The sequence below is a fragment of the Mustelus asterias genome, chromosome 7, assembly GCF_964213995.1.
Source record: "Mustelus asterias chromosome 7, sMusAst1.hap1.1, whole genome shotgun sequence".
Classification (NCBI taxonomy): domain Eukaryota; kingdom Metazoa; phylum Chordata; class Chondrichthyes; order Carcharhiniformes; family Triakidae; genus Mustelus; species Mustelus asterias.
The window spans coordinates 100497933-100517424 of NC_135807.1; the positions used below are offsets into that span (position 1 = coordinate 100497933).

General features: G+C 45.0%; 1 protein-coding gene across 9 annotated transcripts in view; it reads right to left on the reverse strand.

Annotated features, from left to right (window-relative positions):
- clasp2 (cytoplasmic linker associated protein 2) overlaps positions 1–19492 on the reverse strand; it is a 463341-nt gene that overhangs the window by 262471 nt on the left and 181378 nt on the right. For all 9 annotated transcript variants that reach the window (XM_078216563.1, XM_078216560.1, XM_078216559.1 and 6 more), the window contains exons 12-13: positions 14816–14951; positions 2390–2460 (exon numbers count right to left, since the gene is read on the reverse strand). In XM_078216563.1, the coding sequence (XP_078072689.1) occupies positions 2390–2460; positions 14816–14951 (207 nt within the window). The remainder of the gene's footprint in view (positions 1–2389; positions 2461–14815; positions 14952–19492) is intronic.

Sequence of the window (19492 nt, forward strand, 5' to 3'; positions counted from 1 at the left end):
TCGATGGGCCGAATGGCCTCTTTCTGTACTGTAGGGATTCTATGACTGTGGAGATGACTCACTGAGATCAAGAGCCACATCCTCAAGGGATAGCTGTAGTCACCCAAAATCCAATCCTGCACCTGGGCAGGGTCTCAAACAGCCTTGGCAGTTGGGAGTTCTGTAAAATGTATGAGTCATGAGAAGTTAGTGGAAATTAGCACACAATGGCTTCATTCTTTTCAGACTTTCAGTCATACACTACTTGAACATTAAGGGAGTGAGACCCCCTTCCAATTGACAACTGTTTCCTGGAAGCTCTGCTCTTGCGACCTGGTTATTAGCATGTGTTGCAAACAGAATAAATTCATTGGCACTTCTGAACACTGTATTGGCCACCTCCCCAAAGCTTCCAAGTGTTAAAGCCCAAGGAATGCCACACATGTCCCCCATGGAGCCCTGGGATGAGTCACTGGTGTAGAAATGTAGGGACTAGGGACACAGCTATCCGCAGGGCAACTGGCATGGGATTCCTTCCAAATCCATTGGACTTGCAGGACTCATTGAAGGAGTGTACACAGGTCAATGATCACTTCACAGGAAAGGCTTACCACTCTCAGGCATTACCAGTTCAGACATCTGAAGGTAGCTAGTGGATCTTCTAATAAGCGCTGACACGCCAATGTTCTTCGGCAATAATGACGACCCTGGTTGGGTTTCTCCTGACCTTCCCCACCATTACCAGTTGATAGCCTTGTGACCTCTGTTGTGCGACTACAGTCCTCCTTCTCTGGTGAATCATCTTCTCTATCGCCCAAGGCTGCTGAAGTATTGGGGATATGAGGCCCATTGCGAATCAACAAAGTGAACCTTTTCAGCCGGGTTATAGGAGGGTCAAGGGAGTTGGGAGGAAGCTCAAGGGTGACAGAGCAAGAAGGATGTGGATAAGCTTAAGCTGCATGGTCAGTGTATGTCCATCAACGTAGACTTCATTCCCATAGCAGCTGCACTTGACTAATTGGAATGCACAACCACCCCCCCCATGGACCACACCCAGGACTCCTCCCATCCCACTGTGACCTACTCCCACAAAAACAATCTGCAAGCTCAAACTTTCTTAGCAGCCAGGCCTTTGACAAGATACCGCTTGGTAGGTTGCTGCATAAGATTAAATCTCACGGGATCCAGGGTGAGGTAGCCAATCGGATACAAAATTGGCTTGATACAGAAGACTGACGGTGATTGTAGAAGGCTGTTTTTCAAACTGAAGACCTGTGACCAGCGGTGTGCCTCAGGGATCAGTGCTGGGTCCACTGTTATTTGTCATTTATATCAATGATTTGGATGAGAATTTTGGAGGCATGGTTAGTAAATTTGCAGATGACACCAAGACTGCTGGCACAGTAGACGGTGAAGAAGGCTATCTAGGATTGCAACGGGATCTTGATCAATTGAGCCAGTGTGCTGACAATAGCAGATGGAGTTTAATTTAGATAAATGCGAGGTGATGCATTTTGATAGATCGAACCAGGGCAGCACTTACTCAGTTAATGGTAGGGCATTGGGGAGAGTTACAGAACAGAGAGATCGAGAGGTACAGGTTCATAGCTCCTTGAAAGTGGAGTCACAGGTGGACAGGATGGTGAAGGCGGCATTCGGCATGCTTGGTTTCGTTGGCCAGAACATTGAATACAGGAGTTGGAATGTCTTGTTGAAGTTGTACAAGACATTGGTAAGGCCACACTTGGAATACTGTGTACAGTTCTGGTCACCCTATTATAGAAAGGATATTATTAAACTAGAAAGAGTGCAGAAAAGATTTACTAGGATGCTACCAGGACTTGATGGTTTGAGTTATAAGGAGAGGCTGGACAGACTGGGACTTTTTCCCTTTGGAGTGTAGGAGTCTTGGGGGTGATCCTATAGAGGTCTATAAAATAATAAGGGGCATAGATCAGATAGATAGTCAACATCTTTTCCCAAAGGTAAGGGAGTCTAAAATTAGAGGGCATAGGTTTAAGGTGAGATGGGAGAGGAACAAAAGGGTCCAGAGGGGCAAACTTTTCACACAGAGGGTAGCGAGTGTCTGGAACAAACTGAAAGAGGTAATATCAGAGGCGGGTATAATTTTGTCTTTTAAAAAGCCTTTAGACAGTTACATGGGTAAGATAGGTATAAAGGGATATGGGCCAATAGCGGGCAATTAGGACTAGCTTAGTAGTTTAAAAAAAAGGGCGGCTCCTGCCCAAGTCCTTTTGCCCATCTTGTTTTCCACTCTTATAGACCCTGTTAATGCCACACCATTTTTGACATTTCAAAATTTACTGAAAATGAATATTAAACATGTAGCCAGTTTTTCTTGGTTTCCAACAGCTACACAAGAGTTAAAGCCTTTATTCCAATGTCTTACCTCCTTACAGCCACTGACTTTGAAGTACAATTGCTGGTTATTAAGGGAATCAACCTCGGAACATGAGTGTGCTGCATGAAAAAAATAATGAGTTAGTATATTTTCCAAAGAAATTAAGTCACTGAAGTAGTAATGTGCACAATCACCATTGGCCTGAAAAACACCCTACCAAATATTTAAGCTCTCATGACCTTATTCTTAAAGAAAATTTGACACCTTCTAAATTCTGGATATCACTGGAGAAAATAATAAATAGATTATTAAAATGTAATTTGGTCAATCATGCTTGGTTCTGCGATGGATGTTATGGACTCTAGCCTGAAGAAATTTTCTGCCTACCTTACATTACCTTCAAATGGGTTATGGCGAGTCATGCTGTGCAAAGCTAAAGTCTACTTATAGCTGCAGAATATTTTACATGCCCTGGCCCAAGCTGATGGCTCTCGTTCTTGCAACGGTGGCATTGGTGAGGGAATGGGATTACAGCCCCAACAAGGGATGTCTGCTTTGCAATCAACTCCAAAAGATGTTTTCTTAGTGCAATGGATGACATGCAAGATTGTCCACTCAAATCAATTAAATGAATAGCTTTACAAAAGGGCACAGTAAGAAGTCTCACAACACCAGGTTGAAGTCCAACAGATTTATTTGGTATCACAAGCTTTCCGAGCGCTGCTCCGATATCAGGCAAGTGGAGAGTTGGGTTCACAAACAGGGCATATATAGACAGACTCGATTACAAGATAATGGTTGGAGTGCGAAAGACTCGCACAGGTACAGGTACAGACAACACGGATGGAGAGAGGGATAATGACAGGTTAAAGAAGTGTGAATTGTCTCAAGCCAGGACAGTTGGTAGGATTTTGCAAGCCCAGGCCAAATGGTGGGGGTTTTACGTAGTGTGACATGAACCCAAGATCCCGGTTGAGGCCACCCTCGTGTGTGCAGAACTTGGCTATCAAACCAAGGGTATAAAAGCCGAATATGAACTTTAGATTGGTTGTTGGAAAGAAAATAGAGTAGGAACAAACAAGTCATTTTCAGGTCGACAGGTTTTATTCATTCATGGGGTGTGGGTGTTGCTGGCTGCACCATCCCCAATTGCCCTTGAACTCAGTGGCTCCTTTGGTGGCAGATTCCCTTCCCTAAAGGGCATTCGTGAACTAGATGGGTTTTTATGACAATCAACAATTGCTTCTGCTTTAAATCCAGGTTGTTACTAAATTCAAATTTCATCTGCCATGGTGGGATTCAAACCTGGGTCCCCAGAGCAAGACCCTGGGTCTCTGGATTTCTAGTCCAGTGACAATACCACTACGCTACCGCCTCGTCACGACTGTGAGGAGGAGTCAAAGAAGCTGCACTGGGATACAGAAAATTTAAATAAGTAGGCAAAAAGATGGAGTATAAGGAGAGGAAGTGTGAAGTTAGCTACTTTGTAGGCAGAATAGAAAAACAAAGAGTAAAAAGTTGGAGCTGAATAAATCTTGCTATTCAAGAGACATTTGACTGTCCTTGTGCATGAATCATAGGAAGTTGACAAGCAAATAGATTTTGTGGCTCAGTCGGTGGCATCCTTGCTTCTAAAACCAGAAGCTCCCAATTCAAGTTGCACTCCAGGACTTGTTGGCCATGAAAGGAACAGTCATGACTTTGTTCAAAAAATTGATAATCAGCCTACTACTCTTTCTAACACTCACCCAATATTCCTCAAGGGAATAAAATGTGTGAAGATACAAAGCAAACAAAAGCAAGTACGTACTCGGCAAACGGTAGTTTTGCTTTTATTGCAAGGGGGTTGGAGTGTAAGAATATGGAAGTCTTGCAGCAATTATATATATTGGTCAGACCAGACATGGAGTACCAAGAACAGTTTTGGTCTCCTTACCCAAGATACAGAATACACAACAAAGATTCACTGGATTAATTCCCGAAACAAGTGTGTGTTCCTATGAAGAAAGATCGAGTAGAACGGGTCTATACTTTCTGGAGTTGAGAGGAATGAGAGATTACTTTATTGAAGCACATAAAATTCTTCCAAGTAAAGTAAAGTAAAAGTAAACTTTATTAGTCACAAGTAAGACATACATTAACACATACATAAAGTTACTATGAAATTCCCCTCGTCGCCACAGTCCGGTGCCTGTCCGGGTCAATGCATCTAACCAGCACATCTTTCTGAACGTGGGAGGAAACTGGAGCACCTGGAGGAAACCCAGACAGACTTGGGGAGAACGTGCAAACTCCACACAGACAGTGACCCATGCTGGGAATCGAACCTGGGTCCCTGGCGCTGTGAAGCAGCAGTGCTAACCACTGTGCTACCAAGCCGCCCCAAGGTCTTGACAAGGCTGAAGCTGAAGAATCCAGAACTGGTGGATCATAGTCTAAAGGTAATAAATTGGCCATTTAGACTGAAACAAGGGTATATTCCTTCAGTCAGAGGGTCGTGAATCTTTGGAATTCCCTACACAGAACACTGCTGAGCATATTCAAGATTGAGATCAATAGATTTTGGACATGAAGGGAATCAAGGGACATGATAATATGAGGGGAAACTGCAGCTGAGGTAAAAGATCAGGTATAATCATTGAATGGCTGAGTTTTAAAGGGTTTTATGGCCTACACCTGATCCTATACCTTATGTTCTAAGGCCACAAGGCCTATCAATAATGCTATTGCCATTAACATAGAACATAGAACAGTACAGCACAGAACAGGCCCTTCGGCCCACGATGTTGTGCCAAGCTTTGTCTGAAACCCAGATCAAGCTATTTCCTCCCTATCATCCCGAAGTACTCCATGTGCCTATCCAATAGCTTCTTAAATGTTCCTAAAGTTTCTGACTCCACTATCCCTGCAGGCAGTCTATTCCACACCCCAACCACTCTCTGAGTAAAAAACCTACCTCGGACATCCTTCCTGTATCTCCCACCATGAACCCTATAGTTATGCCCCCTAGTTACCACTCCATTCACCCGAGGAAATAGTCTTTGAACATTCACTCTATCTATCCCCCTCATCATCTTATAAACCTCTATCAAGTCTCCTCTCAACCTCCTCCGCTCCAAAGAGAAAAGCCCAAGTTCCCTCAACCTTTCCTCATAAGACCTACCCTCCAAACCAGGCAGCATCCTGGTAAATCTCCTCTGCACTCTTTCCAGTGTCTCCACATCCTTCTTATAGTGAGGTGACCAGAACTGCACACAATATTCCAAATGTGGTCTCACCAAGGTCCTGTACAGTTGCAGCATAACCCCACGGCTCTTAAACTCAAACCCCCTGTTAATGAACGCTAACTCATTGTTCCACTGAGAGGGAGTGATTGGAGGCAGCAGTGCTGGTGAGGGATTAATTGAATTGTTTATTTATTTAATTAGTCAGCTAGTGTGTGGTTTTTTTTGGCCTTTACTTTTGCAGTTGTATTTTAAGTTTAAAGTGAAAACTGGAAGTGGGCTGCTAAGGAGTCTGGGAAGGGTTTTTTAAGCGCGTGAAGTATAAAAGGTAGGCTGCAGTATACAGCGGGCAACATAGTGCATGGGAAGCAGAGTGTGAGCTATAAGGCTTTGGCTCACAGGGCTTAGGCAGAAAGGGCGAGGCAGGGGTGAGTTTAATTCATTCTTGCTGTTTCTACCTGGTACTGGCAAGGTATCTAGAGGGGATGGGTGTGCAGGCAGTGCAATGTTCCTCTTGCACTATGTTTGAGGTGAGGGACGACGACAGTGTCCCTGCTGATTACACCTGTGGGAAGTGCACCCATCTGCAGCTCCTCCAAAACCGTGTTTGGGAACTGGAGCTGGAGTTGGATGAACTTAGGATCATTAGGGACGCAGAGGTGGCCATAGACAGAAGCTTTAGGGATACAGTTACTCCGAGGAATAAAAACAGATGGGTGACGGTGAGAGGGGCTGGGAGGAAGCAGTCCGTGCAGGGATCCCCGGTGGTCGTTCCCCTTAGCAACAAGTATTCCGCTTTGGATACGGTTGAGGGGGATGACATACCAGTGGGGAGCCGCAGTGAGAGGATCTCCAGCACTGGGTCAGTCTCTGTGGCTCGGGAGGGTAAGGGGCAGAGCGGGAGGGCAATAGTAATTGGGGACTCGTTAGTTAGAGGGATAGATAGGAGGTTCTGTGGCAGCAAAAGAGACTCACGGATGGTATGTTGCCTACTGGATGCCAAGGTCCGTGACGTCTCAGACCATGTTTTCCGGATTCTGAAGGGGGAGGGGAAACAGTCACAAGTCGTGGTACACATTGGTACCAACGACATAGGTAAGAAAATGGACGGGGATTTAAAGCATGAATTTCTGGAGCTGGGCTGGAAGCTGAGAGCCAAGACGAAACATGTGGTCATCTCTGGTACGTTGCCTAGCCACGTGATAGCAAGTTGAGGAACAGGGAGAGAGTGCAGTTAAACATGTGGTTGCAGGGATGGTGTAGGAGGGAGGGTTTCAGATACGTGGATAATTGGAACACATTCTGGGGAAGGTGGGACCTGTACAAACAGGACGGGGTGCACCTGAACCAGAGGGGCACCAATATCCAAGGAGGGAAATTTGTTACGGCTCTTCAGGGGGGTTTAAACTAATTTGTCAGGGGAGTGGGAAAAGGAGTTGTAGTCCAGAAGTCAGTGAGGGTGGTGAGCTAATGGGGAAGGTATCAGGGTCAAGGGTGGGTACCGGTAGACAGGAAGGTGTGTCTACTTCAATGCAAGGAGCATCCGGAACAAGGTAGATGAACTTGGGGCGTGGATTGGTACTTGGGACTACGATGTTGTGGCCATTACGGAGACATGGGTAGAACAAGGACAGGAATGGTTGTTGGACGTTCCAGGGTATAGATGTTTCACTAAGTGTAGGGAAGCTGGTAAAAGAGGTGGAGGAGTGGCATTGTTAATCAAGGATAGTTTAACGGCTGTGGAAAGGCACTTCGAGGGGGATCTGCACACTGAGGTAATATGGGCTGAGGTTAGAAATAGGAAAGGAGCGGTCACGTTGTTAGGAGTTTACTATAGGCCCCCAAATAGTAATAGAGATGTGGAGCAAGAAATTGCTAAGCAGATTATGGATGTGTGTAGGGGTCACAGGGTAGTTGTCATGGGGGACTTTAACTTTCCAAATATTGATTGGAACCTTTGTAGGTCAAATAGTTCGGATGGGGCAGTTTTTGTACAGTGTGTAAAGGAGGGTTTCCTGACACAATATGTGGATAGGCCGACAAGAGGTGAGGCCACATTGGATTTGGTACTGGGAAATAAACCGGGCCAAGTGTTAGATTTGGTTGTGGGAGAGCACTTTGGAGATAGTGACCACAATTCGGTGTCTATTGTTATTGCAATGGAGAGGGATAGGGCCGTACAGCAGGGCAAGGTTTACAATTGGGGGAGAGGTAATTATGATGCCATTAGGCAAGAATTAGGGGGCATAAGTTGGGAACAGAAACTGTCAGGGAAAGGAACTAATGAAAAGTGGAACTTTTTCAAGGAACAAATACTGGATGTCCTTGATAGGTATGTCCCTGTCAGGCAGGGAGGAAATGGCCGAGTGAGGGAACCATGGTTCACGAAAGAGGTGGAATGTCTTGTGAAAAGGAAGAGGGAAGCTTATGTAGGGATTAGGAAACAAGGTTTAGATGGCTCGATTGAGGATTACAAGTTAGCAAGGAATGAGCTGAAAAAGGGGCTTAAGAGAGCTAGGAGGGGACACGAGAAATCATTGGCGGGTCGGATCAAGGAAAACCCCAAGGCTTTTTACTCTTATGTGAGGAATAAAAGAATGACCAGGGTGAGGTTAGGGCCGGTCAAGGACAGTAGTGGGAACTTGTGTATGGAGTCAGTAGAGATAGGCGAGGTGATGAATGAATACTTTTCTTCAGTGTTCACCAAGGAGAGGGGCCATGTTTTTGAGGAAGAGAAGGCGTTACAGGTAAATAGGCTGGAGGAAATAGATGTTCGGAGGGAGGATGTCCTGGCAGTTTTGAATAAACTGAAGGTCGATAAGTCCCCTGGGCCTGATGAAATGTATCCTAGGATTCTGTGGGAGGCAAGGGATGAGATTGCAGAGCCTTTGGCTTTGATCTTTGGGTCCTCGCTGCCCACGGGGATGGTGCCAGAGGACTGGAGAATGGTGAATGTTGTTCCTCTGTTTAAGAAAGGGAATAGAAATGACCCTGGTAATTATAGACCGGTTAGTCTTACTTCGGTGGTTGGTAAATTGATGGAAAAGGTCCTTCGAGATGGGATTTACGACCATTTAGAAAGATGCGGATTAATCCGGGATAGTCAGCACGGATTCGTGAAGGGCAAGTCGTGCCTCACAAATTTGATAGAATTGTTTGAGGAGGTAACTAAGTGTGTTGATGAAGGTAGGGCAGTTGATGTCATATACATGGATTTTAGTAAGGCGTTTGATAAGGTCCCCCATGGTCGGCTTATGATGAAAGTGAGGAGGTGTGGGATAGAGGGAAAGTTGGCCGATTGGATAGGTAACTGGCTGTCTGATTGAAGACAGAGGGTGGTGGTGGATGGAAAATTTTCGGATTGGAGGCAGGTTGCTAGCGGAGTGCCGCAGGGATCAGTGCTTGGTCCTCTGCTCTTTGTGATTTTTATTAATGACTTAGAGGAGGGGGCTGAAGGGTGGATCAGTAAATTTGCTGATGACACCAAGATTGGTGGAGTAGTGGATGAGGTGGAGGGCTGTTGTAGGCTGCAAAGAGACATAGATAGGATGCAAAGCTGGGCTGAAAAATGGCAAATGGAGTTTAACCCTGGTAAATGTGAGGTGATTCATTTTGGTAGGACTAATTTAAATGTGGATTACAGGGTCAAAGGTAGGGTTCTGAAGACTGTGGAGGAACAGAGAGATCTTGGGGTTCATATCCACAGATCTCTAAAGGTTGCCACTCAAGTGGATAGAGCTGTGAAGAAGGCCTATAGTGTGTTAGCTTTTATTAACAGGGGGTTGGAGTTTAAGAGCCGTGGGGTTATGCTGCAACTGTACAGGACCTTGGTGAGACCACATTTGGGGTGTTGTGTGCAGTTCTGGTCACCTCACTATAGGAAGGATGTGGAAGCGCTGGAAAGAGTGCAGAGGAGATTTACCAGGATGCTGCCTGGTTTGGAGGGTAGGTCTTATGAGGAAAGGTTGTGGGAGCTAGGGCTGTTCTCTCTGGAGCGGAGGAGGCTGAGGGGAGACTTAATAGAGGTTTATAAAATGATGAAGGGGATAGATAGAGTGAACGTTCAAAGACTATTTCCTCGGGTGGATGGAGCTATTACAAGGGGGCATAACTATAGGGTTCGTGGTGGGAGATACAGGAAGGATATCAGAGGTCGGTTCTTTACGCAGATAGTGGTTGGGGTGTGGAATGGACTGCCTGCAGTGATAGTGGAGTCAGACACTTTAGGAACATTTAAGCGGTTATTGGATAGGCACATGGAGCACACCAGGTTGATAGGGAGTGGGATAGCTTGATCTTGGTTTCAGATAAAGCTCGGCACAACATCGTGGGCCGAAGGGCCTGTTCTGTGCTGTACTGTTCTATGTTCTAACACACTCTAGGCCTTCTTCACAGCTCTATCCACTTGAGTGGCAACCTTCAGAGATTTATGGACATGAACCCCAAGATCTCTCTGTTCCTCCACATTCTTCAGAACTCTACCTCTGACCCTGTAATCCACATTTAAATTTGTCCTACCAAAATGAATCACCTCGCATTTGTCAGGGTTAAACTCCATTTGCCATTTTTCAGCCCAGGTCTGCATCCTATCTATATCTCTTTGCAGCCAACAACAGCCCTCCACCTCATCTACTACTCCACCAATCTTGGTGTCATCAGCAAATTTACTGATCCACCCTTCAGCCCCCTCCTCCAAGTCATTTATAAAAATGACAAATAGCAGAGGACCATGCACTGATCCCTGTGGCACTCCGCTGGTAACCGGTTTCCGGTCCAAAAATTTTCCATCCACCACCACTCTCTGTCTTCTGTTAGATAGCCAGTTACCTATCCAATAGGCCAAATTTCCCTCTATCCCACACATCCTTACTTTCTTCATAAACAGACCATGGGGGACTTTATCAAACGTCTTACTAAAATCCATGTATATGACATCAACTGCACTACCTTCATCTACATACTTAGTTACCTCTTCAAAAAATTCTATCAAATTTGTGAGGCAAGACTTGCCCTTCACAAATCCGTGCTGACTATCCCGGATTAAGCTGCATCTTTCTAAATGGTCGTAAATCCTATCCCTGAGGACCTTTTCCATCAACTTACCGACCACCGAAGTAAGACTAACCGGCCTATACTTACCAGGATCATTTCTATTCCCTTTCTTAAACAGAGGAACAACATTTGCCACTCTCCAGTCCTATGGCACCACCCCCGTGGACAGTGAGGATGCAAAGATCAATGCCAAAGGCTCTGCTATCTCATCCCTTGCCTCCCAAAGACTCCTAGGATATATTTCATCAGGCCCAGGGGACTTATCAACTTTCAGTTTATTCAAAATTGCTAGTACATCTTCCCTCCGAACATCTACTTCCTCCAGCCTATCAGCCTGTAACACCTTCTCTTCCTCAAAAACATGGCCTCTCTCCTTGGTGAACACCGAAGAAAAGTATTCATTCATCACCTCTCCTATCTCTTCTGACTCCATGCACAAATTCCCACTGCCGTCCTTGTCCGGCCCCAACCTCACCCTGGTCATTCTTTTATTCCTCACATAAGAGTAAAAAGCCTTGGGGTTTTCCTTGATCCGACCCGCCAAGGACTTCTCATGCCCCCTCCTAGCTCTCCTAAGCCCCTTTTTCAGCTCATTTCTTGCTAACTTGTAACCCTCCATCGAGCCAACTGAACCTTGTTTTCTCAACCTTACATATGCTTCCTTCTTCCTCTTGACAAGACATTCCACCTCTTTTGTGAACCATGGTTCCCTCACTCGGCCATTTCCTCTCTGCCTGGCAGGGACATACCTATCAAGGACACGCAGTATTTGTTCCTTGAAAAAGTTCCACTTTTCATTAGTGCCTTTCCCTGACAATTTTTGTTCCCATCCTATGCTTCCTAATTCCCGCCTGATTGCATCATAATTACCTCTCCCCCAATTGTAAACTATGCGCTGCCGTATGGCCCTCTCCCTCTCCATTGCAATAACAAAAGACACCGAATTGTGGTCACTATCTCCAAAATGCGCTCCCACAACCAAATCTAACACTTGGCCCGGTTCATTTCCCAGTACCAAATCCAATGTGGCCCCACTTCTTGTCGGCTTATCCACATATTGTGTCAGGAACCCCTCCTGCACACACTGCACAAAAACTGCCCCATCCGAACTATTCGACCTATAAAGGCTCCAATCAATATTTGGAAAGTTAAAGTCCCCCATGACAACTACCCTGTGACCTCCACACCTATCCATAATCTGCTTAGCAATTTCTTCCTCCACATCTCTATTACTATTTGGGGGCCTATAGTAAACTCCTAACAATGTGACCGCTCCTTTCCTATTCCTAACCTCAGCCCATATTACCTCTGTAGGCAGATCCCCTTCGAAATGCCTTTCTGCAGCCATTACACTCTCCTTGATTAACAGTGCCATTCCTCCACCTCTTTTACCAGCTACCCTACACTTACTGAAACATCTATACCCCGGAACTTCCAACAACCATTCCTGTCCTTGTTCTACCCATGTCTCCGTAATGGCCACAACATCGTAGTCCCAAGTGCCAATCCACGCCCCAAGTTCACCTACCTTATTTCGGATGCTCCTTGCATTGAAGTAGACACACTTCAACCCACCTTATTGTCTGCTGGTACCCACCTTTGACCATGATACCCTTCCCAGTACCTCACTACACTCACTGACCTCCGGACTACAACTCCTTTTCCCATCCCCCTGACAAATTAGTTTAAACCCCCTTAAAGAGCTGTAGCAAATTTCCCTCCCAGGATATTGGTGCCCCTCTGGTTCAGGTGCACCCCGTCCTGTTGGTACAGGTCCCACCTTCCCCAGAAAGTGTTCCAATTATCCACATAGCTGAAACCCTCCCTCCTACACCATCCCTGCATCCATGTGTTTAACTGCACTCTCTCCCTGTTCCTCAACTCGCTATCCCGTGGCACCGGCAACATACCAGAGATGACAACCTGTTTTGTCCTGGCTCTCAGCTTCCACCCTAGCTCCCTGAATTCCTGTTTTAAATCCTCGTCCCCTCTCTTACCTATGTCTTTGGTGCCGACGTGCACCACGACTTGTGACTGTTCCCCCTCCCCCTTTAGAATCCTGAAGACACGGTCGGAGATGTCACGGACCCTGGCATCCAGGAGGCAACATACCATCCGTGAGTCTCTCTTGTTGCCACAGAACCTCCTATCTATCCCTCTAACAAACGAGTCCCCAATAACTATAGCTCTACCGCTCTCCCCCTTTCCCTTCTGAGCCACAGGGACGGACTCAGCGCTGGCGATCTGGTCACTGCGGCTCACCACTGGTAGGTCGCCCCCCTCACCTGTATCCAAAGTGGAATACTTGTTGCTAAGGGGAACGACCACAGGGGGTCCCCGCACCGACTGCTTCCTCCCAGCCCCTCTCACTGTCACCCATCTATTTTCATTCCCTGGAGCAACTATATCCCTGAAGCTTGTGTCTATGGCCCTCTCTGCCTCCCTGATGACCCTAAGCTCATCCAACTCCAGCTCCAGCTCCCTAACGCGGTCTTGGAGGAGCTGCAGATGGGTGCACCTCCCACAGGTGTGATCAGCAGGGACAGTGACGGTGTCCCTCACCTCAAAATTATTGGCCACAAACTTATTTTATGGAAGTCTTGGATTGGGCACAATTGGAACTTTTCTCAATTGAACATCGATTCTATTTCAGCAGCATTTCCAACTGATCAAATGCTGGCTCTGCAGTAGGCACTTTCATGTCATCCAGATGTGTACTCTGTTACCCAAAGAAAATCTGTTCATACCAATAGGTGCTTGGTGAAATCCCTGCGAATGAAGGCCAATTCGCCATATTGTACTAATGTTGAATGCTTCCAATACTGAATCTAAAATACTTCTTGCAGATAAGTGAAGCCAACATGTGGAAGTTAAGACTTAGAACATAGAAGAGCTACAGCACAAACAGGCCCTTCGGCCCACAAGTTGCGCCGAACAATTTCCTTACCTTCTAGGCTCATCTATAACCCTCTATCTTACTAACCTCCATGAACCTATCCAAAAGTCTCTTAACAAACTCAATCGAATCCACTTCCACCACCACTTCCAACAGCCGATTCCACGCACCCACCACCCTCTGAGTTAAAAACTTACCCCTAACATCTCCTCTAAACCTACTCCCCAGCACCCTAAACCTGTTGGCCTCTCAGCCCTGGGTAAAAGCCTCTGAGAATCCACTCTATCAATACCTCTCAACATCTTATACACCTCTATCAGGTCACCTCTCATCCTTCGCTTCCCCAAGGAGAAAAGACCTAGCTCTCTCAACCTATCCTCATAAGGCATGCCACCTAATCCAGGCAACATCCTTGTAAATCTCCTCTGCACCCTTTCTATGGCTTCCACATCCTTTCTGTAATGAGGCGACCAGAACTGGGCACAGTACTTCAGGTGGGGTCTGACCAGGGTCCTATACAGCTGCAGCATTATCTCCCGATTTCTAAACTCAATTCCTCTATTGATGAAGGCCAGTACTCCATACGCCTTCTTAACCACAGCCTCTACCTGCGATGCTGCTTTCAGCGTCCTATGAACTCGGACCCCAAGATCCTTCTGATCTTCCACACTGCCAAGTGTCTTAGCCTTAATATTATATTATTTCATCCTATTCGACCTGCCAAAATGAACCACCACACACTTACCTGGGTTGAAGTCCATCTGCCACTTCTCCGCCCAGTCTTGCATCTTATCTATGTCTCGTTGCAATTGCTGACATCCCTCTACACTATCCACAACACCACCAACCTTTGTGTCACCAGCAAACTTGCCAACCCATCCTTCCACTTCCTCATCCAGGTCATTTATAAAAATCACAAAGAGCAAGGGTCCCAGAACGGATCCCTGTGGCACCCCACTGGTGACCGAACTCCATGCTGAAAAAGACCCATCTACAACCACTCTTTGCCTTCTGTGGACAAGCCAGTTCTGAATCCACAAGGCAATGTCCCCTTGTATCCCATGCCCCTTCACTTTCTCAATAAGCCTTGCATGGGGCACCTTATCAAACGCCTTGCTGAAATCCATATAAACTACATTGACCACTCTTCCCTCGTCTATGTGTCTTCTTTTGGTTAGCATTGCTCACAGTGTAAAGGACCTCAGTGATTTCTCCTTGACTGTGGAGGGTGAGCAAATAAAAAAAGACCGAATAATCACCAAGACAAGTTCGAAGAGAATAAATATAACACAGTATACTCACACGGATGATGCACCTAATTGCTGCTACTCCAGATGTCGCCATCACTTTTGCACAGTTTGGGACGAGGTTAAATAATGTAGGCACAATGGCTTCAGCACTATGGTCAAACTTGTTGCCTAGATGTGTTGACAGGTGCCTGTGTAACAAAATTCCAACAAATGGACTTTGACCAACAAAAAGACAAGATATTTTCCTGCTAGATTTAGCTGTAGCAGCAGAATAATGATTGTACTAATACAGTTTGAACATACAAAGGCAATCTAATTTCTGACTGTCCTGCACAACTGAATTTTTTTAACCTAACAAAAATTCCCTTGCTGGAAAATTAGAATTAAAGCCACAATCTTTATGATTTTAAATCTCGTCTCATTTGTGATTCCCTATTAGAATCAAGTAACATGCACTTCATTCATCCAATGAAATGACAGTGCCAATTCCTTAAAGTAAAAATGTTCGTCAATAAATTTAAAGCTTAATTTTCAAAAATACTATTTTGGCAATATTTTAAAAATAAAATTCAGCATTAAACAATTATCTTCATCATGAACTTTAAGTAATCGACTAAATTCTCAAGCAAAGGGTTCGACTAAAAGTGCTATGATTTCCAAGTTAATTGAAGAAAACCCAAACATATTCATCCAGAGAGTCAGAGTCATAGTCATCGTGGTTTCCAGCATGGAAACAGGCCCTTCTGCCCAACTTGTCCATACTGCCCTTTTTTATTATTAATCACTAAGCTAGTCCCAATTGCCCGTGTTTGGCCCATATCCATCTCCACCATTCAACTGATGCCCACTAACATTGTGCATTTGTGAGGTGGGTGGTATGTTTGTAGATAGTTTGATGAAGGGGATCCAACAAATCCCAGGATTGGCTGCCTGCCCAAAATTGTAGATTTATCTACACTAACATCTATTTGTCAATCGTTAACTCAACTGCTTAACTGGTCTGGAAGTTGAATTACGTTTGTCTCTCTTATATTGCTCATCAGGTCTTGTACCTCCGTGCAATCAATATATAATGCAACTCTCAGTTATTTTTACAGTAACTGAAGGAATCATCTGTGGCACATCTATTTTCTACATTCCACAACTTTCCTTTCGAACCATAGAACTATTTTAACATCCAAGTAGCCAATTGCACATAAAATTCTGTAAATATCCTACTTAAAAATCACATCTTTACAGTCGACAGATTTTGCATTAACAGGACATATGATGGCATGTAACATTAGTTAGATTTGCTCTTCCATCCTTCAGCTCAAAACAAATTGCCCACAGAGCTGCTGAACATGTAATCAGATCATGATGAAGCGAAATAAAAAAGGCATCAGAGACCCAAGTGAACAAAGCAACCAACAGGGCATCTCATTAACCAATTAGATTTCAGGACTGGGAAATAAACAGGAAGGAGAGGAAAGAGTCAAATCAGGTAAAGAAAGAGAAACAGAATTTAAGAAAGATTAATTAAAAGAGAGAAAGACGACACAGAAACAATTTGGTGTTGACATTTTAAAAATCTCCCACCAAAATTCAAAACCTGAAGGAATGAGAGTCCACATTTGTAATTTTTTTTTTGATGCTAGGTAGATCGACAGTCATTTACACTCCACACATCATTGAAAGCGCGCTTCTGATTGCAATGATCAGGCTTTACTCTGTGGTGACTTAGTGGAAATTAAGCCATTAGCCAAGCCACTATTTTGATAGTCTTCTCACACACATAGACAACTGTTTCCATCCAGGTCCTAATTGCCACAGAAATTATTTTGGTTTCCTCATATAAACATTTGCATTTTTTACTCGGAGATTCTTAAGAATGAGCACGTTTCTGAAATAATTTTACAAGAACAACAATCCCATAGTAGAATCACATCCTTACTCCAACAATTCAACAATATTTTAAATTATATTCGATAGTTGGGGAAATAGATAGGTGTTTCAATCCTGCCGACAACAATCCAGGATGGCATGTTGCCTTCCTGGTGTCAAGGTCAAAGATGTCACTGAGCTGATGCAGAGCACCTGAGAGGGAGTGGAGGGGAAGCGGGTGAACAGCCAGTAGCTGTGGTCCACATCAGTACCAAAGAAAGAGGAATGTGGTCCTGCAGTCTGAACTTTAGGAAGATAGGTAGAAAATTAGCAAACAGGACCTCAAAAGTAGTCATCCCCAGTTACCCCAGTGCCACGCACAAGAGTGTCCAGAAAACAGAAGGACAAGGCAGATGAATCGTGCAGAAGGGAGGGCTTCATGTTCTTGCGACATTGGGACCGACCCTGGCAGAGATGGTACCTGGACAGGCCAGGCGGGTTGCATGTGAACAGAGCTAGGACAGAGTTCCATGTGGGGTCTTTTTCTAGTTCTGCTGAGGAGGGTTTAAATTAACACAGCAGGGGTATGGAACCAGAAGATTAATATTAGAGAGATTAACAAAGGGCACAGAATACTTAAAGAAAGATAGCACTAGAATAGGGAATAATTGGAGGGAGGTGGTGCTGTCGTGGTATTTGGAAGGAGGTGGTGGCGTAGTGGTATTGTCACTCGACTAGTGGTCCAGGGTAATGCTCTGGGGACCTGGGTTTGAATTCCACCGTGGCAGATGGTAAAATCTGAATTCAATAACAGTAAGGAATTAGAAGTCTAATGATGACCATGAGACCATTGCTAATTGTTGTAAAAACCCATCTTTGTTCACTAATGCCATTCTTATCTGCTCTGGCCTCCATGTGACTCCAGATCCACTGCAATGTGGCTGACAAATGCCCTCTGAAATTCAAGAGCAATTAGAATAAATAACGGCCCAGCCCACATCCCATGAATGAATAAAAAAATAATTAAGACTCTAAATCAGGGATACTGTGCATGACTATAACAGAAACCTGGCTCAAAGGACTGGGTTAAATATCCCTGGATGGGTGGTGGCATTGATAAAGGAGAGCAATGAAGAAAAAGGGTGTCCCAGAGGGATCAGGGACAGAATCTATCATTCTAGAACTCAGATACAAAAATATACAAAAATAGGTACAATTACATTGCTCGGTGTAATCTATAGGCCACCAACCAGTGGGAAAGATGTAGAGTAGCAAATGAGTGATCAAATATAGGTTGGGACAGCAGTGTAAAGGGCAGAAGATTTTCTTCAGCAGTATATTTCTAATCCAATGAGGAAAGAGGCACAGCTAGATCTGGTTCTTGGAAATAAGGTACGTCATGTAAATCAAGTGTCAGTAAGGAAACAATCATTGTGTTAGGCTGACTATGATAAAGGACAAAAAATAGTCCAGAGTTAGCAAAATTAACTGGGGGAAAGCCAACTTCAATGGGGTAAAAACAGACCTGGGCCAAATAAATTAGCAGTTAAAGGTTGTCAGGAAAAACACTTGCTGATCAATGGCTACCTTCAAAGAACAGATGAGTTTACTGGAGAAGAATGGTTCGATCAAGCAGACGCAGCATGGATTCATGAAGGGAAAGTTGTGTTTGACGAATTTACTGGATTTTTAAGAAGATGTGACTAGTGCGGTTGACAGAGGGGAATCGGTGGATGTGGTGTTTTTAGATTTCCAGAAGGCATTCGATAAGGTGCCCCACAAAAGGTTGCTGCAGAAGATTGGGGTACATGGAGTTGGAGGTAAGGTGTTGGCGTGGATTGGGGATTGGCTATCTAACAGGAAGAAGTTTAACAACACCAGGTTAAAGTCCAACAGGTTTATTTGGTAGCAAAAGCCTTTGGTGGCTTTTGCTACCAAATAAACCTGTTGGACTTTAACCTGGTGTTGTTAAACTTCTTACTGTGTTTACCCCAGTCCAACGCCAGCATCTCCACATCATATCTAACAGGAAGCAGAGATTTGGAATAAATGGGTGCTTTTCTGGTTGGCAGTTGGTGACCAGTGGCGTGCCGCAGGGATCGGTGCTGGGGCCTCAACTGTTTACCATTTACATTGATGATCTGGAGGAGGGGACTGAGTGTCGGGTATCAAAGTTTGCCGATGACACGAAGATGAGTGGGAGAGCGAATTGCATGGAGGACGCGGAAAGTCTGCAGAGAGATTTGGATAGGCTGAGTGAGTGGGCGAGGATCTGGCAGATGGAATATAATGTTGGCAAATGTGAGGTTATCCACTTTGGAAGAAATAATAGTAAATTGGAATATTATTTAAATAGAGCAAAATTACATCATGCTACTGTGCAGAGGGACCTGGGGGTCCTTGTGCACGAATCGCAAAAACTCAGTCTGCAGGTGCAGCAGGTGACCAAGAAGGCGAATGGAATGTTGGCCTTTATCGCGAGGGGGATAGAATATAAAAGCAGGGAGGTCTTGCTGCAACTATACAAGGCACTGGTGAGGCCGCAACTGGAGTACTGTGTGCAGTTTTGGTCCCCTTATTTGCGAAAGGATATATTGGCCTTGGAGGGAGTGCAGAGAAGGTTCACCAGGTTGATACCGGAGATGAGGGGTGCAGCTTATGAGGAGAGATTGAACAGATTGGGTCTGTTGGAGTTTAGAAGGCTGAGGGGTGATCTTATAGAGACATATACGATAATGAAGGGGCTGGATAGGGTAGAGGTAGAGAGATTCTTTCCACTTAGAAGGGAAACCAGAACTAGAGGGCACAGCCTCAAAATAATTGGGGGCCGATTCAGAACAGAGTTGAGGGGGAACTTCTTCTCTCA